Source organism: Macaca fascicularis, chromosome 12 (assembly GCF_037993035.2).
Source record: "Macaca fascicularis isolate 582-1 chromosome 12, T2T-MFA8v1.1".
NCBI lineage: Eukaryota > Metazoa > Chordata > Mammalia > Primates > Cercopithecidae > Macaca > Macaca fascicularis.
The window spans coordinates 3,645,102-3,672,886 of NC_088386.1; the positions used below are offsets into that span (position 1 = coordinate 3,645,102).

General features: G+C 47.1%; 1 protein-coding gene and 1 long non-coding RNA gene across 25 annotated transcripts; both read left to right on the forward strand.

The window, feature by feature from the left end:
• Window positions 1-586: 586 nt before the first annotated feature.
• LOC135966504 (uncharacterized) lies at window positions 587-869 on the forward strand. The gene is made up of 2 exons (XR_010579830.2): window positions 587-673; window positions 714-869. It is a non-coding gene; the product is annotated as an uncharacterized lncRNA (long non-coding RNA).
• A 1,238-nt stretch (window positions 870-2,107) lies between these two features.
• AMMECR1L (AMMECR1 like) lies at window positions 2,108-27,747 on the forward strand. 24 transcript variants are annotated; one of them, XR_012421019.1, is made up of 10 exons: window positions 2,108-2,382; window positions 3,869-3,978; window positions 5,270-5,582; window positions 13,750-14,194; window positions 18,037-18,147; window positions 18,468-18,634; window positions 19,879-19,969; window positions 22,143-22,277; window positions 22,423-22,519; window positions 24,204-26,197. XR_012421019.1 is itself a non-coding variant. In XM_065525343.1 (10 exons), the coding sequence occupies exons 4-10, from the start codon at window positions 13,788-13,790 to the stop codon at window positions 24,313-24,315; spliced, it is 1,068 nt and encodes a 355-aa protein (XP_065381415.1). In that variant the 5' UTR covers window positions 2,108-2,382; window positions 3,869-3,978; window positions 5,270-5,582; window positions 13,750-13,787; the 3' UTR covers window positions 24,316-27,747. The 24 variants fall into 24 exon arrangements, 12 of the variants coding, with proteins under 12 accessions (XP_065381415.1, XP_065381418.1, XP_065381417.1 ...); XM_065525343.1 differs by having other exon boundaries at window positions 18,468-18,582; window positions 24,204-27,747; XR_012421017.1 differs by lacking the exon at window positions 22,143-22,277 and having other exon boundaries at window positions 24,204-27,747.
• Window positions 27,748-27,785: the final 38 nt, after the last annotated feature.

Sequence of the window (27,785 nt, forward strand, 5' to 3'; positions counted from 1 at the left end):
GACAGAGGTTAGAAACTGGTAACCGTGGCCTCAACAGCAGATAAGCACATCAAGTCTGTGACAGGAATTAGGAAGACTGCTAGAGTATTATTTTTAAAGTCATCTCTTGTTCCACAAAGCATAGTTGTCTCTTCCTTTTTGTCCTCCTTGCCCATTCTCTTTGAGAAGTCCAGGTCTGAGAGGCACCAGACACTCAATCGACTAGGGTTTTGCTGCCTATAGGTAATTATGCTAAAAGTCTGCAGTAGTAGATCTTATGCTGGCATAATTATGCATTCGAGAGCAGAAGGTTTTTGCTGGAAAGCTTCACTGTTAGATATGATTTGCATTTTTTACTAGATACTTGTCTTTGGTCTTTGAGGACAGACATATTAAGGATTCCTTTGTGCAACAACACAAAAGCAAAACACAAAACAGCCCATATGTGAGCATGAGGCCGTTTTTTAATACAAGAAAGACATTGCTCTAGAACAGGGTTCGCCTTTGCTTCAGGGCCTAACAGTTTATTTTGGAGCCATAAGGGTAAGGAAGCAGGTCAGAAATGACTTTTAGTGTAACCCTATCTGTAATTAAAAATAAATGCTGTCTTCTCTCTAGCACTCGAGGAGTTTGAGGAAAACTAGGTGTTACTGTTGACTCCAGACTGCAGTTACAGGTCTGAGTAAAGAACAAGGTGCATAAGAAATGGAATCTGTCTTGGAGGACATCAGAAGATACAAGGGCTTGGTTTTACTACCAAGGCTGCGCTCAAGGCCCCGGCTTTAAGAGATCCTCCCACCACAGATTTCCAAAGTGCTGGGATTGTAGGTGTGATTCTTGGCACCCAGACTTTGCTGCCTTTCTTACATGATCCAAGCCCAGAACCAAAACTCAGGCACTGCATAGATGGCCAGTTTGGCAAACTACTGACCTAGCTTGTTGCCAATTGTTGATTGAGCTTCCCATAACTCCATTTCTGTTCCTCTGTATAGAGCCACCTTCTATTCCCATCATGAGCCTTTAGGTCTCCATTTGCATGTTGCAAATACTGTGTGCCGTGTAGGTAGCTCATTCAGGGCATTGCTCTAAACTACAAAAAAAGGTTCCCTTGAGGAGTGGCTGTCAATTTGTGTTGCTGTATTGGTTGTTGATGAAAATAATAAAATGATTGATTACATAAAAAAAAAAAAAAAAAAATGCTGTCATAAGATCAAATGTTATCAAAAATCAGTATTTTAAATTAAATTTACCCCGAAGTTTCTTTCAAAAAAAATCTGTAATGTTCTTTTTGAGTGACGCTTTTGCCCTGCTAGAGCTGAAGAATGTGATCAATCGGCTTGTTGAATAATCCTGCACAGTAGGCATTCCGCTGAAGCCAACTCTAGCTGGGGGCTCGGGAGCGAAAGACACAGATGGGGCCCGGCCGCCCCTCGAATCGGATGGGCGCGCCCGTTCCCGGTGCATCAAAAGGCTGGCCCGGCCAGGGGAGAGCGGCTGGCACCGAACCCCACGCACCTCCCCGCGGGCGGGGCCGGGCAGTCGTCGGCTCGATTTAAAGCTGGTCTCGAAGGTTGCGGCCGGTCAGGCGAGGCGAGGCAACGTGAGCGAGGGTGCTTAGGGAGAACAGCCGCGGGCAGCTCAATGCTGGGTGGCCAACGCGCTACAGCGCCCGGCAGCAACCCAGCCGACAACCCGACCCGGATCCCGAGCTGCGTAGCGGACAATACTGCGCGCCCGTCCCGGACTACGACTCCCGGCGGGCTCTGCGACCGCTCCGGGGCGGCCCAGCGTGCACTGCGCCGGCCAGCTTGACAGCCAGGCGCCCCAGTCGGCTAGCTCTGCGCCCGGCCAGGGACGCTGGCCTTCTCGCGGTTTTCCCCCGATGTCTCTCTTTACTCCAACTGCCTGAAACTCGGCCCCACGAATGGCAGGCAGCGTCCAAAATTCAACCCCGTAGAGCCAGCACCAGCCAATAAGGCGCACGGATAGAGGCCACGTGACAGCAGTGGGCCGGCCCTCCGGCTGAGCCCAGATCTCTATGGTTTCCGCGGCTCGCTAGAGGGAGTGTGGTCCACTGGAGGACTCCCTACATTCTTCCTCCATTACCTCACTGCCTCCGGTGGCTGCTGGGATACCGGAGGACTCGGGTCCCGGCTCGACTCAGTCCTCCAGCCGCCCGGGGAATACCTCTAGTTCTTCCCGGCCGCCGCCGCCGCCCCGCCGCTTCCTCCTCCGCCAGCCGGCCTCCTTCGCCCCGCCCCGTCCGCGCCGCGCGTCCGGCCCGCCCGCGGGCCAGCTTCTCTCGGGAGCCCCCACCCAGGCGCATGGCTCCATGAAGCAGAAGGAGGAGGCAGAGCACGAGAGGTCCCGTCCGCCCCAGCCGCGTCTGGGCCAGGAGAAAAGGTGGGAAACTCAGGCTGCGCCGCGCCCTCCTCCTCCCCGCTGCCGGGCCCGGCCTCCCTCGGGCCGCCGCCGCCTTGCCCGCCGGGCCTGTTCTCGCCGGGTCGGGCGGCGGGGCCGGGAGGAGACCCCGCGGTCCTGGGGCGAGGGTCCCGGGGCAGCGTGGGGGAGGGGTCCCGGGCGGCGGGGGGGCCTCAGGCCCTGTCCCAGCGGAGGGCAGGGGGTCGGGAGGCACTGCCGGGGAGGGGCGGGCGGCGCCGTGCCCCGGGCCGCGAGGCTCGGCTCCCGCTCCTGGTCCTTGTCTGCACTCCCTCCAGGAAGCAGACTCGCTCGTTGTAAAGTTTGGTGGTCTCCGGCGCCGCCTGGTGGCCCCCACCCACCGTCCCGCCGCCCCCTCCCCCGCCCGGCGTCTGGATTCCACCCCCGCGGCTCGGCCCAAGCTGCTCTACCCGTCGCTCCATCGTCTCCCCAACTCCCCAGCGCCCCGGACCCTCTTTCCTCATACCCTCGTTTTTCACCTTTCACCCTCTCCCTCGGCCTGCTTTTCCCCTCCCTGCTCTGGCCTGTCGTTTTCTTAACACTCTTCACACGCGCGCTTCCTCCTCCTCCTCTTCTCTTTTTCCCACCCCTACCCTTGGGCCCTCCTTCCTTAACCTGCGCTGGACCCCTGTTCCGTGATCCGTCCACCTGACACGCTGGGTTTCATGCCTCTCTCTTTCCCAGGCTGTGGGTTGTGCCCTTCACTCTTTGCCCTCCTCCATTCCCTGTCCTGATCTGAACTCCTCTCCTTGCCACGGTCCCTCACCCTTATCCCTCTGGGCCTTATCCTCTTTCACTGCCCTCTCCTAGGATAGAGTGGGTGGGGCCTCTCCCACCCACAGGAGATGTAAACAGTCTCCTGTTTACTCACATCTTTGGGAGTAGCTCCATTCTCTACTAGTGGGGAGAGTTGGTGAAGCGATCAGGAAGAGATTTCTTCGAGACTGACAGTAAGGATGAATGACTCCTAGCAACAGTGACCCTCTCCTCCCGGCAAAGCAAGATGGCCTGCCCTCAGGTCCCTGCCTCCGGCGTGCTGTCCAGTGATTCTTCAGTGCTGTCTTTGCAGAGGATTGGGGAATTATTTATCTGTGTTCTGAAACCGGCGGCGAGCCTTTAAATGGTCTCTCCTGGCTTGAGAGCAACTTTTGCTCTGCATCGGTGGTGGGGAAGTTTTAATGCTCGAGTTCAATAAATCAAACCTTTGATTCTCACCATCCTCCCCTCTTGCTGATGACGCTAAGGATGAGATGATTCAGGGCATGGGACTGCACTGCTGCCTCAGATTTAGAGTTTGAAAGGTTTTGAAATAAGGAGAGCCTGTTCTCTAGCTATTTGCTGTGCCCGCCCCGAAATTGCTCTGTGGAGTTGTGGTTTTTCAGAAACCGTATGTATCTTACCTCTGCCCTACCTGGGTGTTTGTTCACTGCACCTGCCATTTCCGTCTTAGGTACAGGAAGAAGGAATGGAATCCGAAGGAAGAAAATTCATTCCAGAGACAAAATAGCTCCCCTCCTCTGTTGTAGCTGTTCCTCTGGCAATACAAACTTTCTGCTTTCAGTGAGTATTATCTTGGACATATTTAGAAAAGAGCGTCATTGTAGTTTTTGGTTTTAGGCATGTGCTAGGATTTTGGGATGTAGGTGTATTTTGTTCATTCGTATTTTTCTACTTCCGTGAGGGGATCCTAATGTTGATGAAGTTTTTCCACTGATTCCCTTTTAAAATAATTTAAATATGCAAGTTTGTGTTCTGTACCCCCATTAGAGTGAGCTAGGTGGTGGCGTGGCATGATCTTTCCTTTATATTTCTAGTGTGTAAGGTCTGGCTCCCTACCCTTCCCAAATTCGTTTCTCAATATGACCAAAAAGGTTGTCTTAACTTTTAGGGTAATTAACTCAGAGGTTAATGCAGTTCCTGATCAAAGTCAGTTATTGGTTCTCTTTTCTATAGTTTGAGTCCTCAAAGACTTTTGGAACATTTTGTCCTAAATTCGCAATAGTGATGATATTTCCCTGAAAATCCCATCACAGATTTGAAAATAATTAAAATTTTTCACTGTAAACTTGAAACAAAGTTCTGGGGAAAAATTATGACGGCTGTGTCCTCTTAAGTTGATTCATGATAGTATGCTAACACTTAGGAGAGCGTTTTCAGAGTGCTTCACTTCTCGGTGAAGCCCCCCAGCCCCTCTGAGAGATGTAGGGGACAAATGTTTTTATTTTACAAATGAAAGAACTGAGGCCCAGAAAAATCTGGCACCTTGCTACAGGTCACATAGAAAACAGGGGAGGTGAAAAAAGTTTTGACTCCTAGATACATGTTTTTCTTTAAGCTAAGTTGAAATGAAAATGTATAGTTCTGGCCAGGCGCAGTGGCTCACACCTGTAATCCCAGCACTTTGGGAAGCTGAGTTGGGTGGATAACGAGGTCAAGAGATCAAGACCATCCTGGCCAACATGGGGAAACCCTGTCTCTACTGAAAATACAAAAATTAGCTGGGCGTGGTGGCACGTACCTGTAGTCCCAGCTACTCGGGAGGCTGAGGCAGGAGAATCACTTGAACCTGGGAAGTGGAAGTTGCAGTGAGCCGAGGTCATGACACTGTACTCCAGCCTGGCGACAGAGCGAGACTTCGTCTTTTAAAAAGAAAAAAAAAGGGTTCTTTATGTTTTTAAAAATCTATAAAGCTTAAAAACAATTGTTGCCAGGCATGGTAGCATGCATCTGGAGCCCCAGCAACTTGAGAAGCTGAGGCAGGAGGATCGCTTGAGCCCTGTAAATAGCCACTTCAGCCTGGACAACATAGCAAGACTTCATCTCTTTTTTTTTTTTTTTTTTTTTTAAAAAGTCCGGGCACAGTCGCTCATGCCTGTAAATCCCAAAACTGGGAAGCCAACGCAGGAGGATTACTTGAAGCCAGAAGTTCAAAACCAGCTTGGTCCACATAACGAGACCCCATCTCTACAAAAGGAAAAATTTTTTAAAATTAGCCGAGTGTGGTGGTGCATGGCAGTGGTCCCAGCTATTTGGGAGGCTGAGGCAGGAGGATCTCTTGAGCACAGAAGTTCAAGGCTACAGTGAGCCGTGATTGCACCACTGCACTCCAGCCTGGACCACAGAGGGAGACCCTGTCTCCAAAACAAAAAGGAACAATTATATAGGTAGGTCTGTGATTTGTGGGGGAAAATTTTCACACACCAAATGTTTTGGGTGTGTGTATGCTGGGGGTTTCAAAAATAAATGATTATTTGGTATGGTTACCAGAATGTATGTGGGTTTTTCTGACTGTTTCCTGGAATAGTTCCATAAGTAGGACAGAATTATAGCTCAGGTGCCATTTCAGTACCCATAATATAATTATTAAATTGAATTTCAACTCAACTCTGTGTCACAAAGGAAACAACAGCTTGTTCCCTTTTGTGGAAAGCTTGATTTGAGCAAACATCTGAATGCTAAATGATAACAGAAGAAAATGCAGAGACCCCATTTTTCTTGGCCTTTTTCCCACCTCTCAAATCTTCATGAGGTCATGCCCTCGAATAAGCTGTTTTGAGACATGTCTTCAGAAGGTGAATCTAGATTTTTTCCCCCCACCTTTAGGCTTTTCTAGATACTTTAATCTGATGGTTGTGTAAACCTAACTACTTTGACAACAGTTTTTTAAATTGGTATTCAATATCTATCAAGATGTCTACAATAATAGCATATTTAGCAAATTTAGTCTCTTTTTTAGTGTATATCTGTAAGCTTAAATGAGGGCTCTAGTGGAATAAAACTGTACAACTCTCAAGGCAGCAAAGTATTTTCCTCTGTGTTTTCTGGCATCTCAGAATGAAAAGAAGCAGTGGATGATTAATTAGAAGCCATTGCTCTCCAAAGAAGGAAACTATCAAGGTCATGAGAGTCATAATCCCACGTTAATAATACGATCTTTTAGATTACAAGGTCATTCTTAATGGAATTGTATTATGAGGGTGTTATTTCTCTAGAAATTGTAAGCACTCAGAACTGTGTTCTTTTTATAACCGACACTACTTTTATCCGTGGGGTAGGGTAGTATTGGTAACAGCAGACACTTACTAGATAGTAGTTATGTGCCACAGAACTGCCAGGTGGTTTTTGTGTCTTTCACAGCTCACAAATAAACCTCTGGGGTAGCAGGAGCCCAAGTCCACAGAGATGTGAAAACTTGCCTGAGTTGTGTAGCTGGTACGTGACAAGTCAGACTTGGGATCTGAGCTGAGATTGTAACCTCAGAATGTAGGCTCTGTCCCCTGAAGAGGGGAGCTGCTCTGGAAAATGTGAGTTATTGTTTTCAGTGGACTCAGTAGCCTTGGAAGGGACCTGCAGTGAGAGAGGAAGGTCCTTTTGCCCAGCCAGACACGTGAGTGAGGGCATCATCACATCTTCATGTCAACAGCAGTCTCAATACCTGGTTTGTAAATACTAGCAGTGTATGAGAAATGGTTTGTATTAATCCCTGAAACCACAAATGGCCACCCAGGCAAATAAACTCTCCAGTGGGTAGTTCTGAAAGTGCTCCGTCATTCAAAAAGGAACAAATAGTTCTTCCCAACCACAGTTCAGATCGTCTGATCTATCAAAAGAAAGCCTTGAACCACCTAGAAGTGGCACCCAAAACCAGTTCCAGAACTGACAGCTACCCTTAAGGACGACAGCTGCCAGCGTACATTGGACCAAGAAGTGAATTTAGGTGATAGTTGACCTAATTTTTAAAATGAATTATCCACAGTGGCTATCCATTTTGCTATGGATAATTATTAAACTATCCCTTGGTTTAGGCTGAATAGAATGGAGATTGTTGATAAGAATAGGCCCTTATAATTCAGTCATCCGCAGGTTCTGCGATACTCCACTGTCAGCAGGCAAACTTAAATTACTGGATGTGTAGATAAGATTGTTGGTGACGATCAGCAGTGTGTGTGTGTGTGTGTGTGTGTGTATGTATGTGTGTGTGTACTGTATGTAGGGCACCATGTTAGGTGCCGTGAAAGATGAAACAGATGCCCCGCAGCTTCTCAGGCTCAGGGTGATGCTGAGTTCAGTGCTGGGTTTTCAGTTGTAAGCTGCTCCAAATAGCAGTTCAGGTATAATGAAGTTCAGGGCCCCCTTGAGTGTGTACATCAGGTGGAGAGGAGAGAACGTCCTGCAAGCACAGGTCAGATGAGGACACCGCAGCATAACCGAGAAAGGCTGGTGACTTTAAGCACTGAGGACACACTTTATTTGACACCTGCAAGGTTAGGTCTTAAGAGGTGGTAAAACAGTGGTTCCTGTGATTTCTGCCAGCTTTTTGTTGAAGCATGAGTATTGTTTCCATCTAGTGGAAACCTAGTTTTAACTAGCTTATTCTTATTGGTGGTCCTAATGGATGACCAGGAAGAAAAGGGGATCACTACTGTGGACTCTCATCATGGCCCTTGAGCTGAGCTTTGTACGGGTAAGCAGCTGAAGTCCTGAAAGGGTCTTGGATATATATTCTTTTATAAAGCAAGAGTTTTTACACCTGATTTCAAACTTTTTTTGTCTTTTTCCTTCCGTTTTTGTGGAGAATGGGGTCTTATTATGTTGCCCAGGCAGGTCTCAAACTCCGGGGCTCAAGCTGTCCACCCGTCTCTGCCTCCCTAAGTGTAGGGATTACAGGCGTGAGCTCCTGCGCCTGGCTTCTCTTATTTCAGATGAACCAGCTTCACGGTAATTTGTACTATGCTCACAGTACCGTCCTTGGTCGTTTTCATAAAGTTTGGCAGGGAAGTTTGGCGGGCACAGATTTAGAAGAGGTGGAGCATGGCATTCAGTGGAGCTTTGTTTTTAGCTGACCAGACAGTCTGATCTATTAGAACGCTATTGGTTTGAAGTACCTTACCCTGTACTCAGAAAGCCGGGCTGCTGGAGGACCAGGTGTCTCTTGATCATTGCAGGGCAGTGCTGAGAGCCGAGTCGGGAACTACTTAGTTGTGATGAGACACCTACATTGTTGGAATAGGACTAGAGAATCTCAAACCTAAAGAGAACATTTTGATGAAATTCATTGATAGTGGTTGAGGTTTAAGAAGCCTTTGTTTATTACCAGCAGCTTGGTTTACTTTACGTTCTTTGCCTATAGTTGTTATATATTAGGCTATTTTTGCATTGCTATAAATACCTGAGACTGGTAACTTATTTTTAAAAAGAGGTTTAGGCCGGGCGCGGTGGCTCACGCCTGTAATCCCAGCACTTTGGGAGGCCGAGACGGGCGGATCACAAGGTCAGGAGATCGCGACCATCCTGGCTAACACGGTGAAACCCCGTCTCTACTAAAAAATACAAAAAAAAAAAAAAAAAAAACTAGCCGGGCGAGGTGGCGGCGCCTGTAGTCCCAGCTACTCGGGAGGCTGAGGCAGGAGAATGGCGAGAACCCGGGAGGCGGAGCTTGCAGTGAGCCGAGATCGGCCACTGCACTCCAGCCTGGGCGACAGAGCCAGACTCCGTCTCAAAAAAATAAAAAAATAAAAATAAAAAAAATAAAAAGAGGTTTAATTGGCTCAGGGTTCTGCAGGCTGTACAGAGAGCGTGGCAGCATCTGCTTCTGGGGAGGCCTTGGAGCTTTTACTCATGGCGGAAGGCAAAGCGGGAGCGGGCACGTAAATAACAAATGCAGGAGCAAGAGAGAGTTGCGGGGAGGCGCCACACACTTTTAAATGACCAGGTCTTGAGAGAAGGCACTCGCTGTCATCACTCTCAGGAGTACAGCACCAAAGGTTGGTCCTAAACCATTCGTGGAAATCCACCCGTGATCCAGTCAGCTCCCACCAGGCCCTACAGCTGACAATGGCGATTACAATTCAGCATGAGACTTGGGCAGCGACAAATACGCAAACTATATCAAGTTAATATTTGCTTTTTGTTGGCAGATAAGTAGAAGATTGGCCCCCTCAAAAACCCGCCTTAAATAATTGTGTAGAAGGATGGGAGGCGGAGAGAGTAGGTGATGCACAGAGGTATAGATGAAGTAAGATTGGCCATAGGTTGGACATTTTTCAATGTTGGGCTCATTATACTATTTGTGGAGTATACTGTTTTCTCCACTTTGTTCATGTTTGAAATTTCCCATAGATTTGAATTTATGGAATAAGCTTTATAAGAAATGCCTTCTAATATATTTTTGATGCAGAAAATATTAACTCTGCTCTTGGTCACTAAGACTCAACTGAGACTGTCAGTTGAATTGGTTACTTAGTGGCCTCCAGAGAAATGCTTGGGTCTAAAGGGCCAAAGATTGTGGTTGGTTCTGTTCGTTGCAAGTCACAGCTGGAAGATGTGGGGGAACTGTAAATGCTAGACAGCAGCTGCCACTGCGGTCAGTGATTGTATGTGGTGTGCAGGCAGACTCTTCTAGACTTGAGTTCATCTGCATTGGTGTGGTTTGAAAATCGCTTCTGTTGCTCTGTTTTAGGATGTTTCACCAGTCAGGTGGCTGACACCACCTGGAAGAGAATGTCTGAGTTGTTGCCTCCGTCTCACGACATGTAGCTTTTCCTTCAGGTGTGGTTTGGTGTAATGAGAATGATGAAAGGTTTTTTTAGCTTTTGCATTTTATCCCTCCCCTTTGATATTTTGAATTCTGAGGCTCTAGAGGTGCAGAGCCTCAGGGCCCTGTTAAAACACCAGCTCTCTGGGAATACGGTCCTGCTGCTTCATCCAACCTGTATCTCTACCTTGCTGCCCACAGTTGCACACAAAGTAGAGTCAAGTGAGAACTCAGGCCAGTGACACCCATCATGGATTCAAATGACCCTGGGATGAGGGGATAATTTTCCAGGTGATGGCTGAGGTGTTGACTTTGGGCTTGGTTTTTCATGTTTTTTTCCCAGCTCCATTTTTGTTGGCAAGATTCTATAAGCTGTTAGATTAGTTCTTAACATACCCTAGAATTTAAATTTTTATTTATTTATTTTGAGACAGGGTCTCCTGGGCTCAAGTGATCCTTTTGCCTCAGCCTCCTGTGTAGCTGGGACCATAGGTGGGTGCCACCATGCCCAGCTAATTTGTTTTATGTAGAGACAGATGTCTCACTTTGTTGCCCAGGCTGGTCTCCAACCCCTGGGCTCAAGTCATCCTCCCACCTCGATCGACCTCCCAAAGTGTTGAGATTATAGGTGTGAGCCCCCACGGCCAGTCCAGAATTTAATTTTTTTTTTTTTTAATCCTGCCCCTAAAGAAAGAGACTGAATCCAGTGGATATTATTGACAAGACTCATTCTTTCTTGTAGTTCCAGGCCATAGAGCCTGATACATAGATCGCGATCTAAATCCTAGCTCTGGCCCAGGTGCGGTGGCTCACGCCTGTAATCTCAACATTTTGGGAGGCTGAGGTGGGCAGATCACCTGAATTCAGGAGTTCAAGACCAGCCTGGCCAACATGGTGAAACCCCATCTCTACTAAAAATACAAAAATTAGTCAGATGTGATGGCACGTGCCGGTAGTCCCAGCCACTCGGGAGGCCAAGTAAGGAGAATTGTTTGAACGTGGGAGGCGGAGGTTGCAGTGAGCCAAGACTGTGCCACTGCACTCCAGCCTGGGGGCCAGAGTGAGACTTCGTCTCAAAACAAAACAAAAAATCTAGCGCGCCACTTAGTGGCCGTGTGGACGATGTAGAACGTAAAATGGTGGTAGCATCATCTGCCTTGTTGAGTGCTTTAGAGGATTCAGTGGAACCCTATTTGAAGAGTGTGTGCTCCGTGCAAGTTCTGCTGTAAGCCCAGAGTGCGCAGCCACGTACTGGTGCCCCAGGAGTTGCCCTCCTAGAGAACAGTGGACCGAGAACCCAGATGATAAGAGCAGCTGGAAGTATGAATGCTTACCACATGCCCGTCACTGGTTTACACCCTTTACATATATATACATTGATACATATATATATATTTTGTTTGTTTGTTTGTTTGTTTTTTCGCTCTTATTGCCCAGGCTGGAGTGCAATGGCACGATCTCGGCTCACTGCAACCTCTGCCTCCAGAGTTCAAGTGATTCTCCTGCCTCAGCCTCCCGAGTAGCTGGGATTATAGGCACGCACCACCATGACCGGCTAATTCTGTGTTTTTAGTGCAGATGAGGTTTCTCCATGTTGGTCAGGCTGGTCTCGAGCTCCCGACCTCAAGTAATCTGCCCACCTCGGCCTCCCAAAGTACTGGGATTATAGGCGTGAGCCTCTTTACATATATTAAACTTATTTAATTCACCTAACAACCCTAGGAAGCAAATACTATTATTATTCCTGTTTTGAGGAAACTGAGGCAGAAAGAGGTTAATCGTGGAGGAACCAGGATTTGAGCCCAGGCCACCTGGCTTTGGAGGCAGCATTTTAAAAAACCAAGACACTCTGCTCCCTCTCTCAACAGTCCAAATAAGACAGTGACATCCATGCTCAGAAACAGTGTAGTCATTGGAGGTTTTATTATATCGAGTAAATAAGACTTTCTCAAAAAGAAGCCAGGTGCTCACACCTGACAGCTCCTGGGGAGGCTGCAGTGAGAGGATCCCCACCTTTTTTTTGAGACAGGGCTTTGCTCTGTTGCCCAGGCTGGAGTGCAGTTTGAGACCAACCTGGGCAACGTAGTGAGACCCCCATATCTCAAAAAAAAAAAAAAAAATAGCTGGGCATAGTGGTACGTACCTGCAGTCCCAGCACTTTGGGAGGCTGTGGCGGGAGGATCACTTGAGTCCAGGAGTTGGAGGCTGCAGTGAGCTATGATTGTGCCACTGCACTCCAGCCTGAGTGACAGAGTGAGACCTGTCTCTCGAAAGAAAGAGAGAGAAAGCCCCTGTTTCAAGCAAGACATTTAAGTGTACAAGCTATTATTCTTGAGCCACAGAGGGCTTTGATCTCAATCAGAAATGCCCTAGATGTGTATTTGGTTATGAATCAGCATATATGAAGAACATAAATGATCCTTATAAAATGTTTATATCATTCAATGTAAAGTGACAAGTTGTTTGGAAATAATGGCATTGCAAATGGTGTGTAAATATTTGATTTGAAATTTAAAAGGTTAAAGAGTTTACAACTGAAATACTATTTGTAGATCAACGCCTAAAAAGATAATTATACACTACATGTCCAAATCACAGGGGAAAATTTAGGTAGGACAATGCAAATCTCTCTTCTCTCTCTCTCTCCCTACCCCCACTTCCCCTTCTTTCTCTCTGGCCAAAACAATAACATACAATGACTTGAGAGAAAGGTTAGTTTTCTGTAGTTAGAAACTTCACTGTTGTCAACATTGAAATAACTAGGCGCTATTTTCCTAATTCTGTTGAGGAGTGACACTTTTCGGACAACAGAGGGGACCTTAGTCGTGTTATGGCTATACATTTTTACCGCGGGCTTTTAAAGAAAAAAAAAAACCAATTAAAAAAAAAAATCCCTTCTTTCCGTTCGCATCATCAGCTAGGAGGAGGCTGTGGCTCCCCAGCCCATGTGACACCACATTTTGTTAAGCTGGGTGGCTTTGTCTCTGTCTGCCTGGCTATGACAGGGCAGAAACTGCCACCTCACAAAAGGTCTGTGAAGCTTGGGTCATTCGTGTGGATAAAGGTTTCTGCTAGGTTGCAGGTTTTTTGAATGGGGTCTTGAAAGGATAGGGAGATGTATAGAAACTGGAGTCAGTTCAGAGGGGAACCAAAGAGAATGAGGGGGCTGGAGGAGGAGAGCTGCAAAGACAGAAAGGTGGGAGCCTTGTGTTAGAAGATGTGCCCTCTTCAGAGTGACAGCCAACTGCTTTTCATCCTCGCTGTGGTTTGGGGCTGAAAGTACGAAGATAGATTGTAGTTAGTGATGAGGAAAATGCACAAGGATGTGGTTAACAAGGAACATCATGGAAGTTCCTCTGGAGTTCTTTAAAAATAGGATGGTTCAATTTGGAGTCTCTAAAAAAGGTAGAGACATCATGATGATGAGTCTGACAGGTCATGCGCAGTCCTCCAGGCGGTCTGGAAATGTCCTCGGCCAGCTTCACGCTGGCTGCTGCCCCACCCTGTCTTCTGCCCTGGGGACTCTTGGGGAACAGGGAGCTGCTTGATGCCTGCCTCCAGCCACGGTAGTCATATGGAAATTTTGTGGAAAATAAAAATTAGTTATCTTTTAGGAAAAGGTTAGGGGTTTCTTCTCCTGGTCTGTGACCCTTTTTGATCACGTGACCTGGAGGTTGCAGTGGGAGAAGGAATTTGACAGCTCTTAGCTGGTCCATGCAGACTCTCTCTCCTTGATGTTTTTTCTCTCCTTTTAACTAACCATTCCAATTAATGCTTAACTTCCTCATTTTGGTTAGGGTTCTGCAGCATTCCAGACCTCGAGCACTGAATCAGGATGGGAAAAAGACGTTGTGTTCCCCCACTCGAGCCCAAGTTGGCAGCAGGCTGTTGTGGGGTCAAGAAGCCCAAATTATCTGGAAGTGGAACGCACAGTCACGGGAATCAGTCCACAACTGTCCCCGGCTCTAGTTCAGGACCTCTTCAAAACCACCAGCATGTGGACAGCAGCAGTGGACGGGAGAATGTGTCAGACTTAACTCTGGGACCTGGAAACTCTCCCATCACACGAATGAATCCCGCATCGGGAGCGCTGAGCCCTCTTCCCCGGCCTAATGGAACTGCCAACACCACTAAGAATCTGGTGGTGACCGCGGAGATGTGCTGCTACTGCTTCGACGTACTCTACTGTCACCTCTATGGCTTCCCACAGCCACGACTTCCTAGATTCACCAATGACCCCTAGTGAGTAACTCAGGTGCTGGGGCCACTGAGGAAGGCATGGCGACATCTTTCTGGGGTGATTCTCTCAAGAGATCTGCTGCTTGGAAATCTTTATTATCATTTGAGGAAAGGGTAATGGGAAGAGAATGATAAGAAATGTCCAGACAGTTTTAAATACAGTTCACATTTGGAGGAGGCTGTAGGCTTGTTAATGTTCTGGAAATCAAGTGAGTTCATTCTTGGCTCTTCTGTTAGTTCACATGGCAGTGGGTAGGTCATTTAACCTCGCAAGTGGGGAAGTCACGCCATACCACTGGGGACCCCGTAGTGTTGAAGTGCGGGTGAGTTGGAAGTCTGAGGCCAGGCTGGAGACTAGGAGCTCTCATTCATTGGATCTGTGAGTTGGTTGACAGGGGCCCCTCACTTTGTTCATGAGAAATCCCTTGGTAAAGCTGTAGGGCCACTGACATCCCATCAAGAAAATCAGAATCTGCTTCAGTATTTTTAGCTGAAAATTCTTTGTTGCTTGTCCCAAGACCTCTGCTGGTCTCAGTGACTTAAATAAGCAATATGTATAAAGTAAACTGAAAAACTCCATGCTAGCATATTCTTCTTCCTCAGAATTGGAAGCCACTCTGAGCTGGCTTTGAAGAGCATTGCTTTTTTTTATTTTTGTTTTGGGGGCATGCTTTTGGAGTATTCGTTGATATGAGACTATTCGTTCCTCAATTGTCGGTTGCATACAGAGACTGCAAAACCTTGGCTGGGGCATGGAGAGGGTGTGAAGAAAAGGAGCCTCTTCCCTCGGGAGACCTGTCAGGTTGGCAGATCACACACGCACAGAGCTAAGATCACACACGCACAGAGCTAAGATCACACACGCACAGAGCTAAGATCACACACGCACAGAGCTAAGGTCACACACGCACAGAGCTAAGGTCACACGCACAGAGCTAAGATCACACACGCACAGAGCTAAGATCACACACGCACAGAGCTAAGATCGCACACGCACAGAGCTAAGATCGCACACGCACAGAGCTAAGATCACACGCACAGAGCTAAGATCGCACACGCACAGAGCTAAGGTCACACGCACAGAGCTAAGATCACACGCACAGAGCTAAGATCACACACGCACAGAGCTAAGGTCACACGCACAGAGCTAAGGTCACACGCACAGAGCTAAGATCGCACACGCACAGAGCTAAGGTCACACGCACAGAGCTAAGGTCACACACGCACAGAGCTAAGGTCACACACGCACAGAGCTAAGATCACACACGCACAGAGCTAAGGTCACACGCACAGAGCTAAGATCGCACACGCACAGAGCTAAGGTCACACGCACAGAGCTAAGATCACACACGCACAGAGCTAAGATCACACACGCACAGAGCTAAGGTCACACGCACAGAGCTAAGATCGCACACGCACAGAGCTAAGGTCACACGCACAGAGCTAAGATCACACACGCACAGAGCTAAGATCACACACGCACAGAGCTAAGGTCACATGCACAGAGCTAAGATCGCACACGCACAGAGCTAAGGTCACACGCACAGAGCTAAGATCGCACACGCACAGAGCTAAGGTCACACGCACAGAGCTAAGATCACACACGCACAGAGCTAAGATCGCACACGCACAGAGCTAAGATCGCACACGCACAGAGCTAAGGTCACACACGCACAGAGCTAAGATCACACGCACAGAGCTAAGATCACACACGCACAGAGCTAAGATCACACACGCACAGAGCTAAGGTCACACGTACAGAGCTAAGATCGCACGCACAGAGCTAAGATCACACACGCACAGAGCTAAGGGGAGTTGTTCTCTGAGACCTGTCAGGTCGGCAGATCACACACGCACAGAGCTAAGATCACACACGCACAGAGCTAAGATCACACACGCACAGAGCTAAGGTCACACACGCACAGAGCTAAGGTCACACGCACAGAGCTAAGATCGCACACGCACAGAGCTAAGATCGCACACGCACAGAGCTAAGATCACACGCACAGAGCTAAGATCACACACGCACAGAGCTAAGGGGAGTTGTTCTCTGAGACCTGTCAGGTCGGCAGATCACACACGCACAGAGCTAAGATCGCACACGCACAGAGCTAAGATCACACACGCACAGAGCTAAGATCGCACACGCACAGAGCTAAGGGGAGTTGTTCTCTGAGACCTGTCAGGTCGGCAGATCACACACGCACAGTGCTAAGGGGAAGTTGTTCTCTGTGAGTGCGTCAGAGGAGAGGAAATGTGGAGGGAGGTGTGCTCGGTTTTTTGGGAACTGTCACCCTGGGGTAACGTGGTTGGAAAACACCTGACTGAGCAGGTGGAGATCCCAAGCCTGAGTGAGATCCAGGGTGCCCCATGTAAGAGAGAGACACAGTTTGGAAGAACAGGTGGTGATGTGGGTGTTTAGGGAAGGTTTAGGCTGTCGTATTCAGGGCTTTGCATTTCCATCCTGCAGGCAATGGAGGCCTTGTCTTGAAGGATTTTTCAGTAGGCTTTGGGGCTGCAGCATTGGCTGGTGCTGTGCAGGTGCTTTATTGGAAGGAAAAGATGGCTAGACGGGAGAGCTGCTGTGGGGCCCTTTGTGACAGTGATCAAAGCAGATAACTTTGAAAACTTAAGTTGCCTCTAGAAATTATTAACTCAAGAATCTAAGAGGTAAGGGTATTAGTGTGGAGAGATTTCAGGAAGAGGGAACAGGCCTTGAAACCTCTTGCTAAAAAATCTGTCACTATCAATCTGATATAGCCTAATGAAGTGTGACTTTGGCCTAGAAACAGAAAATGGCAACTGCTAATAAAAAGGTGTCTTGGCTGGGCACGGTGGCTCATGCCTGTAATCTGTAATCTCAGCACTTTGGGAGGCTGCGGTGGGAGGATCGTTTGAGCCAGGAGTTCAAGCTTAGCATGGGCAACATAGTGAGACCCCCCCCATCTCTATTTTTTTTTAATCTATTTTTTTTTTCCTTTTTGAGACAGAGTCTCTTGTCGAGGCTGGAGTGCAGTGGCATAATCTTGGCTCACTGCAACCTCTGCCTTTCAGAATCAAGCGATTCTCCCACCTCAGCCTCCTAAGTAGCTGAGATTACAGGCGCCTGCCACCACGCCCGGCCAATTTTTATATTTTCAGTAGAGGCGGGGTTTTACCATGTTGACCAGGCTGGTCTAGAACTCCTGACCTCAAGTGATCCGCCCACCTCGGCCTCCCAAAGTGCTGGGATTACAGGCGTGAGCCACTGCACCCGGCCTTTTAAAACCTTTTTTTAAAAATTAAAAAAGGTTTTTTGAGGGAACTTTTTTTTTTTTTCTGAAAATTTATTTTCAGAGATATTTGTAGTTTCGGAGATATTCGTAGTTGTCAGGGGCAGACACGATCATGAAACATGATCATGGAACAACAACATGGGATTACAGATGAGCAGGGGGCTGTGCAGGTGAGGTGTGTCATCGTGAAAGACAGAGCTGGGGAGCATGGCTACCTGCATACATAGACTTAGGGAAGAGGAAACTGGAGAACTGGAAGAAAAAGTGGAGTGTTGGGTAGAGAAAGAGGAAAGGAGCATGTCCGTTTGGCAGCAGAGTGAGTTAAAGTTGTCAGCAGGGAACACGGGAACCGCTACGCGGAGCCTCTCCTCATGCTGCCTCGTAGGTGTCCTGTTTCCCGCCAGGGCTGTGCCGTTTTCAGAAAGGCAGAGAGTCCTTTGGGTAGCTGGCGAGTCCGAAAAGAGGGATTCTTGGCAATAACAGAAATGAATAGGGACAAAGCCAAAAGGTTTTGTTCTTATCCATGATTAATTTGGGGCTGGAGAATGTTTTGTGTTTTGCTTTTTTTAGTCCGCTCTTTGTGACGTGGAAGACAGGGCGGGACAAGCGGCTTCGTGGCTGCATTGGGACCTTCTCAGCCATGAATCTTCATTCAGGACTCAGGGAATACACGTTAACCAGGTAATGACACCAGATGTTAAGAACTGTAGATAACTTGGCTAGAATCAGAAATAGCTGCCTGACTTTATTTCTTCTAAGTGATGTATGTTGAGTTTTCTCTTTTTGGTAATCAGGACATGTAAGGGGCTTAATCTGGTGAGTCACTTATCAGTTCAAGTACAGACAATTAATAGCATCGAGCTGTTTTTAACGTGTTAGTGTTGATGAACAATAGATACTCTCTGAATAGCTCAAGATTCATAAATATGGGGGCTCTGTGGCACCTGATGTTGGCTCCTGACTCCAGAGCAGCCTTACCTGTGTTTTCTGTCCCCCTCCAGTGCACTTAAGGACAGCCGATTTCCTCCCCTGACCCGAGAGGAGCTGCCTAAACTTTTCTGCTCTGTCTCCCTCCTTACTAACTTTGAGGATGCCAGTGATTACCTGGACTGGGAGGTGAGAACAGCCGCATTTGGAACTCTGCATCTCTCGTTGCATTTGGGTTCGGGTTAGTACATGGCAATGTATCTCCTTCATTGAGAGAGAGGGCATAAGAATGTGAAGGCTCAGTTTGGAACCAATTGTGGGCAACATAGGTGACAGAAGAGGTGCTCCTGTACCAAGAGTAGGCAGAAATGTCAGTGTAAAGGCTTGCTTCTCCTGATTCTCCCTAGTCTGCTTGGTTTACATCTTTCTCCATGTCTAATAAATAATGGAGTAACAGAAAATATTCCAGATCCCTCTTGGCAAGCCTTGGAGTAAAAGTTTTTGTTTGCTTGTTTTTTTTTTTTTTTGAGATGGAGTTTCATTCTTGTTGCCCAGGCTGGAGTATAGTGGCGTGATCTCGGCTCACTGCAACCTCTGCCTCCTGAGTTCAAGGGATTCTCCTGCCTCAGCCTCCCAAGTAGCTGGGATTACAGGTGCCCACCACCATGCCCAGCTAATTTTTCTTTTCTTTTTTTTTTTTGAGACAGAGTCTCACTCTGTCGCCAGGCTGGAGTGCAGTGGCGCAATCTTGGCTCACTGCAACCTCCCTCTCTTGGGTTCAAGCGATTCTCCTCCCTCAACCTCCTGAGTAGCTGGGATTACAGGCGTGTGCCACCACACCCAGCTAATTTTTGTAGTTTTAGTAGAGACAGGGTTTCACTGTGTTAGCCAGGATGGTCTCAATCTCTTGACCTCGTGATCCACCTGCCTTGGCCTCCCAAAGTGATGGGATTACAGGGGTGAGCCACCGTGCCCAGCCGTTTGTGTTTTTTTACTAGAGACGGAGTTTCACCATGTTGGCCAGGCTGGTCTCAAACTCCTGACCTCTGGTAATCCACCGGTCTTGGCCTCCCAAATTGTTGGGATTACAAGCGTGAGCCACTGCGCCTGGCTGGGTAGAAGTTTCTATTAGGAATCAGATATGAAGGATCATGACCCCAGATAAAAACCTAGTGGCATGCTTATGTAATGGGATAGGGTCAAGGTAACATATTCACAATTCCTGGATGAGTTACTTAAATAATTCATTTCTCCTACCTTCATATTCTCAGAGGTGGCTGCACATACTCTCGACCCTTCCCTAAAAGCAGAACTTTGTTTGGCCTCTGTACCTCCTGAGATAGAATTAGTCATGAAATACAAGAAACTCTCCCTTTTCTAGGCCTGGGTTAAGCTGGTCAGGAACTAATGTGGATTGATATGTGGGGACTGAAGTTCCATTAGAATAAGTAAATGCCATTTACTTGGTTGTACTTTTTTCTATAGGTAGGGGTCCATGGGATTCGAATTGAATTCATTAATGAAAAAGGTGTCAAACGTACAGCCACATATTTACCTGAGGTTGCTAAGGAACAAGGTGAGTTGGATGAATGGGATTTTAAGACAAGTATCATTCACAGTGGTGCCAATTAAAGGGCAAGAAAGTGAAGTGTGTCATCTTTCAGCCCAACTGCAACTAAGAATGAAGGCCTTTCTGCCTCTTAATACCTGTCAAATTCCTGTAGAACCAAGGGTAAATTTCCAAAAAGGTCTAGGAGCTGGGAAAAGAAAAAGGGTAAATAAGTCACTTACTCGCCTGCTATTTCAAACACTTCTTTTCAATAAATAGTTTTATTTCTTGGCCCCTTGAACTACAGTGGCAATTGTAGCAAAATACTGTGAATCAACCTGACCATATTGTAGAATTCAGTAGGTATCGAACTTTGGATGACAAATCATTAAACAATGTTATACATGGCAAAGGGTGTCAACATAGTCCTTACTGTTTTTTAAAGAACTCAGTAGTCAGCCAGGCGTGGTGGGTTACTCCTATAATCCCAGCATTTTAGGAGGCCAAGGTGGGTGGATCACGAGGTCAAGAGATTGAGACCATTCTGGCCAACATGGTGAAACCCCGTCTCTACTAAAAATACAAAAATTAGCTGGGCATGGTGGTGTGTGCCTGTAGACCCAGCTACTCAGGAGGCTGAGGCAGGAGAATCGCTTGAACCCAGGAGGCGGAGGTTGCAGTGAGCCGAGATCGCGCCACTACACTCCAGCCTGGTGACAGAGCGAGACTCCGTCTCCAAAAAAAAAAAAAAAAGAAAAAACTCAGTAACCTTTAAGTTCTTCTGATGGGGACGTTAAAGGTAGGGTGGATCGAGCAGATTTTCTCTTTAAAAGAGTATCTAGAAGGGTGCCTTTACATGTTGTGTGTGCATTCTCTGATACGCAGTGCAGTTTTCCTTCTTTCTTGGAATTAGTCTGTTTTTGAAAATAATATGTGAAACACAGTATTTGTTGGGTATGAACCTAGAATAGAGAAAAAATACCCAATGAAGTATATATCATGAGCAAACATGGAAAGCAATTGCCTGGTTGGTTTTTTTTCGCTTGTGCTTTAACTTTTTCAAAAGCAGTGTATATGTGGCATAAAAGCAAACCTTTTAGCCACCTCTTTTAGGTCATAAACCTAACGCTCTGTACAAGGAGGCATACCATGTTTTGTAATGAGGAGGTGTAAATAATAGGTAAATAATCAAATTACTTTTGCCATTTGAAAGTTGGTTGGAAAAATAAAAACTTTGGAGCACGTAGCATAGTAATTTAGGGGATTTTCTTTGGTTTTTCAATTTGATGAAGTTGGTTTTATGTGTTAAGAAAGAGGCTGGGCACACTTGCTCACATCTATGATCCCAGCACTTTGGGAGGCCAAGGTAGGTGGATTGCTAGAGCCCAGGAGTGCAAGACTAGTCTGGGCACCGTGGTGAAACCTCGTCTCTACAAAAAATACAAATTCAGCCGGGTGTGGTGGCACATACCTGACGGTCCCAGCCACTTGGGTGGCTGAGGTGGGAGGATCACGTGAGCCTGGGAGATGGAGGTTGCAGTGAGCCAATGTCGCGCCACTGCACTTCAGCCTGGGTGACAGGAGTGAGACCCCGTCTCAAAAGAAAAGAATGTGCGAGAATAACACAATAGTATATGCATGAGCAACTTTTCGGCCCTTCCTGAGGGAACAGCTCTTTCCTTCCTTCCTTCCTCGCCCTCTTCCTGTCTTTCTCTTTTTATTTCTTCCTTAAGACAGGGTCTCCTCCTATCTATCACCCAGGCTGGAGTGCCGTGGTGTGATCCTGGCTCACTGCAGTCTTGACCTCCTGGGCTCAGATGATTCTCCCACCTCAGCCTCCTGAGTAGCTGGGACTATGGGCGCATCCTACACGCTCACTTAATTTTTGCATTCTTAGTAGGGATGATGTTTAACCATATTGCCTAGGCTGGCCTCGAACTGCTGGGCTCAAGTGATCCTCCTGCCTTAGTCTCCCAAAGTGCTGGGATTACAGGTATGAGCCACCACACCCAGCTAGCTTCTTTCTCGCTGTCAATTTTTTACCATACAAAACAGGACTCCTAAAATCATCACATTGAAGGAAGATCACACAAAGAAATAGAAGTTGCAGAATGTAAATTCCTCTCTTCCCACAGAGCAGCCTTGGGGACCAGCACTAGGCCAATAGGCTGGTCTAAGTTGGAACCATGTTTGTTCCTAGATAATTATACTGGGGTAACATCTGACAGGAAGGACGCAGGAGCAGGGAGCCTGGGGACAGCCATTATGGCATGTGTCGGGCTATCATCTCATGTCTCAGAGTCTCCACGGGACTGTCAGACAGACTGGGCGTCAGGTACGTGGGGGTCAGTGCCCAGGGCTTCCTCTGCCTTAGCAGACTCGGCTGCTTCTTGAGTCCCATTTCTCTTCTTGCACGGGCCACATAAGAGCATGCCTTACTCTTAGATGTGCATTGACCTCAGTGTGGCCTCTCTCCTCAGACTGGGATCAGATCCAGACAATAGACTCCTTGCTCAGGAAAGGTGGCTTTAAAGCTCCAATTACCAGTGAATTCAGAAAAACGATCAAACTCACCAGGTAAGCCATTGTCTTGTTTTCCTTATCATTTCTATTTAGTTGGGGTTGAATGGAGGATAACTTGGATGGGATGGGGAAGACGTTTTCTCTGTGAATGTCCCTAAATCAAAGAAGTGTGGGTGAAGTTCAAGTTCTGAGGAAGCAGTGGCAGCAAAAGCAGAGACTCTCCCAGCATCCTGTGCATCTCCACAGCTGAGCTGGGGACACAGTTGGAGCAGGCTGTGGTTGGCTTTGCCAGACCCACGTGGTTGGGAGGCTGAGGGGGAGACTGAGGTTAGGAGACAGTGCTCTCTCTGGAAGTCCAGAGTCAGTTGAGGTGCCGCTTTCTGACCACACATGCAGTCAGGTGGCAGGAGATGCAGGAGAGTCAGAAAATGCTTTTTACAAAAAGTTAAAAGGAAATGCCTCTCATTTGGGGGAAATACTTCTAGGAGGAGGCTGCATAGTGTAGTAGAATGCAGATGGACTTGGAGTTGGAATCCTAGCTTAACATTTACTAGCTGTGTGACCTCAGCCAGTTACTCTACCTCTCTGAGCCTGTTCCTTGTCTGTAAGATGCGAATGATAATACCTTATAGTTGTTTGAGGCTGTGCCAAGGTAATGGATGGAAAATTTCTAGCCTGGGGCCAGTCAACATTGTAGGTGTTCAGGAGATGTTAGTTCTCTTCTCATCCCTGTTGAAATCAGAAACACTGAGAGGTTTAGCTTCTATGGGCTTTTGTGGGCCTCTTTTGGGCCCCTCATCTGTAAAATGCTGAATAATCATATACTATCACAGGTCTGTTTGGAAGATGACCCAGTGTTTTTTAAATGCTTTGGATTCCAAAAATTTTTAAGAAACAAAAAACTCTTCAAATACAAAGCATTATTATTATTATTATAATTTATTTGAACAGCCATTTCCCTGTCAGAATTCAGGAATAATCACCTTGCAGTGGAGGAGTGATTACAGTGGGAAAGAGATGGCTCTGGGTAAGGATTGTCACACCCAGCTCCTGTGGTCTGTAGTAGGCTCCATAGGTTTGTAACACCCCATGCTTCGCATCCTGACTCATGGCTCTTTCCAGAGCACAGCCAAAGTGCTGTGAATTCTGTTCGGACGACCCTGTGATATGGCATATTCATCTGGGGAGTGAGCCCTATCCTATTCTATAGAACCCCGAGGATCCTTTAGCCTGCTTCGGCAGACTCTGACCCCGAATTAGGTGTCTGTGTCCCTTTTAGTTATAATAACTTGTTTGTTGCTCTTATGCAAATTGAGGTTGCATTTCTGTCAAATGTATCACATTTACTCTGAAAGTAGATACGCAATTTGCACTGGGTTTTGGTGCAGCCATCTTCCAATCTGCCACCCGTGTAATTTGACCTTGAAATTCTTCATCCAGACCCCAGTAGCGGATTGCTTACCAGCAGCCTGATGATAAGCACGTGTAGTGTTTCCAGGTGGGATGTGCCGAAACACATTCTCAGGGGGAATTGTGATCGTGCTTTTTCATCTTGTTCATTTGTAATAACAGCATTGTTTTCTTGTGCTGTCTTTCATTTTCTGTAAGTAAGATTGCTCTTGGTCTTCCATTTTATTCTTTCAAAATGTGGAGTAAGCTTTTGGTTTTTCTCTGCTGAGTGACTTTACAGAATGAAGCGTTTGGGGTTCCTAATACCCTTTCCTGTTTCCTCATACAGGTACCGAAGTGAGAAGGTGACAATCAGTTACGCAGAGTATATTGCTTCCCGACAGCACTGTTTCCAGAACGGCACTCTTCATGCCCCGCCCCTCTACAATCATTACTCCTGACACACGGCTGCATGACCAGTCCCACCCCCCTGTGGCCGCCAATGGCTATGACATCATTGGAGCAGATGCCTCCTCTTCCTGGTCCAGTTACTTCTATTACTGCACCATTTTATGATGCTAGCTTCCGTTGCCAAGTCTGCCTCCCGCTGACTGAGGGAGGGTCGGGTTACCTTGAATGAAACAGAACTTGAGGGGCCCAAGCCTTATCTCAGCCTTTCCTCAATATGGGGTTCTGTTGGATTGGGGCTCCTCCCTGACTGGTGGGAATTGCTGTGTGGGTTCAGAAGACCCTTGTCTGGTATTTGCCACATGGGTGTTGACCACACGCTGGAAGCTGAAATGGATGATCCCTGAAGGTTGAGCCCCACACACACCCCTGCAGCCTCCCCAGATGAAGTAGGTGTATTCCCGTGGCAGTCTGGGCAACGGAGACCAACAAACATTTTTAGGTTGTTTTAAATTCCTTTTTTTAAACTTCCAGTTTATTGCGTACCAAGAGTTGATTACAACCTCCATGCTTCATAAGCGGACGCCACGTTAGGGTTGGACGTGGGCACCACGAGTCCTTCGAGGCTCCTGGACAGAGACCCACATCAAGATCGGAAGCCCTTTGGGTGGCGTTGCAGATCTCATTGCTCAGTAGGCCGTGAAGATTTTCATCCTCATCCCACTCTCAGTTGGATTTTCTGGCACTCTTCCTGCATCGAGTCTCCTGCTGACCGAACAGAGCTCCGCGGTGTAGCCTGCCGAGGAACGGAACGGAGGTGTGCACGGGAGGCCCCGACGTCATCACTGCGCGCAGGTGTGAGAGGAGAGGCCTCTCCTGCACCGCCCGGCTACCTCACTCCTCTGCTGGTAGCAGTGCCTAGAGCTGGACCTCGGTTCTCAGAAGCACACACGTGCAAACAAGCGATGGAGCTGGGCTTTAGGAGGGGAGGACACATCGTAGGAGAGAACCCAGGGTCTCCGAGCTGGTTTTCTCTTCAGGCAGACATCTGAGGGGCCTGTAAGCAGGGCAGTTCCTTTTTCCAGTTTGCCTGTAGAAGTGGGAAGACTGTTGATGTTTCTGTCCTTTCCAGGACTTCAGAAAACAGTGGTGTAATTACACAAGGTGGATCTTTATCTTGCCTAACATGCTGGGAATCTTCACCCCACCAGGGCAAATTTCCAAATAGCTCATTTTATTCTAAGTCTTTCAAACTTTCATCTGACATATTTCCCTTTCCCATTGTCGCTGATTTCCAAGTCGCTGTCAGCAATGTTTTCCTCTCTCCTTGCCTATTCTTCACTTATTTGGTGGCAAAGTTCATAGAACTAGGGGACTTGGAAGATGCTTTGAAAATATTGTTACAAAGGCACTGCTAAAATGATTCACAGGAAGAGTGGCCAATTGGAAGAAGGATCCTAAGGATGTGACACTGGTTTTCAACAACATGCTTAGAGAACTCTTGAAGTGGATTGGGTGTCCACCCAGTGAACATAACGTTTTTATTTAATTTATTTTTTGCAGTTTATGTGGTGATGGTGTGGCTTTCCGAAACGGGCAAATACTCAAAAGATCTTCTGCATTTTCTTCTTCCAGGAATGGGGAAGGGGAGCGGGGGCACAGTCTGAGAAAGGACACCTGTGCTGTTCTAGGCATCGCTGGCAAGTGTGTGGGAAGGGATGGGCAAGGGTGAGTGGGTGCGCTCCACACCGTCCTGTGCTGCTCGGGAGGACCTGGGATGTGCGAGGGAAACGTGGGTGACGGTGCCTAGGCCGCGGCCCTTCACTGCTGTGCTGGGTTCCTGCAGCCTGCTACGTTTCCCTTGGCAATGTAAATGAAGATGGAGGGGTCATTTCATGATTTCCTGCTGCTGAGAATAAATGTCTTGTTAACACATGTGGCAACGGTTACTCTTAGGTGCCATGGATTGATGTCAGGGTGGTCAGCTCTGGACTAAGCCACCCACCTCCAATTTGTACAACAGTATTGATACATAGGGCTACACTCATTACTGTTCAAGTGTTCTATGTTAAAAGTTGTGTTTAATTTCTAAAGATTAAAAAAAGCAAAAAAATTGGTGCTAAACCTTCACCCCTGAGCACGCTCAGTGAGACTGGTCATGCAAGCATTTACAGTGCCATGCTCCTCAAGCCGATTTTTTTCTTGTAGAAATGTTGCCCTATTTGTCTTCTCCAATGTATGTTATTTTATTTTATTTTATTTTATTGAGGGGGGTAGGAAACCTGCCATTTAAGAAAATGAATAGAAAATTTTAAAACCCAAGAAATGGGGAAAAAAAAAAAATCAGTGCACAAGAATCAGGCTGATGAGGCCCAGCACCACACTGAAGTGGGCTCAGTGGTTTTGGAGTGAAGAAGCCTTACTCCCTGCACATTCCCTCATGCTCCCACACAAGTCCAGCAATGGAAACGCTTGGGTTCCTCTTGCTTTGTCAAGGGGACTCAGGAGTCGACCAAGGGAAACCATTTGGCCCCGTGAGGAATGGACACTGTCAGTATCCGTCCTGAACGGGGCCTAGTCAGGAAGCGGTCTAGAAGTGTACGGTTGTGGTCGCCTCATGAAAGTGTGTAGCAGGTGGCTCTCAGGAAAAATACCAAGTCTGGATCATCCATGTGGCAGCTTTGCATAGGGAGAAGACAGCTCCGAACTGGAACTGAACTGCCTTCTGCATGCTTGACCAAAGCAGTGATGAGGGTGGCCAGTACCTGCAGTGTGCATGGTAGGTTTAAAGAAAAGGGAATGTGTTCTGCTGTTTCCTTTGTCCTTGGGCTGCTCAAGCTGGACAGTAGGTAACCACTGTTTTCAAGGACCAGCCCAACTTCTCTGGCTTGGTTCGGAGTTCGTTTCATCCCTAGCTGTGAGTGCCTTTTGGTCTGGAAAGTTGGCTTGTCTCATAATACCCACAGCTAGGACATTCTCTCTGTAATTATGAATTGTCCTTGTTTTCCATTAAAAGAGAATGTCTCTGATCACTAGAGTTGGTCGGTGTTGGATTATTTCCACTGTGAGATTCTTAAAACTTTTTCGCTTCATAATAAAACAACTCATGTTAGAGACCCTTTCAACATGAAAGGTTTGTAGTTGAGACATTACATATATTTTATTGTTTATAATAAAAATCATCTATACAAAAGTCCTGGGTGTTAATATTTTGCACAAGATCTGTTTTCCATGATGTGTTGACATCTACAATTTCACTAACTGTTGATGTTCTTTTCTATTGAGATTCTGGAGCCTAGGGAGCTGTGTTCTTTTTGTTCATTTCGTTCTTATTTCCCTGAAGCAAGAGACTATATGGCCTTCAGTGCAAAGACTTCAGACCAATTCTTTGTATTACACTTGGTTGCCTCTTGGCTATATAACTTCTGAGTGCAAATCATTGAACTCTTTAACGAAGTATTGTAGAGAATAAATCATAATGGATATATGTTTTGTCCTGCCTCTTTTTTAAACATGTGACTTG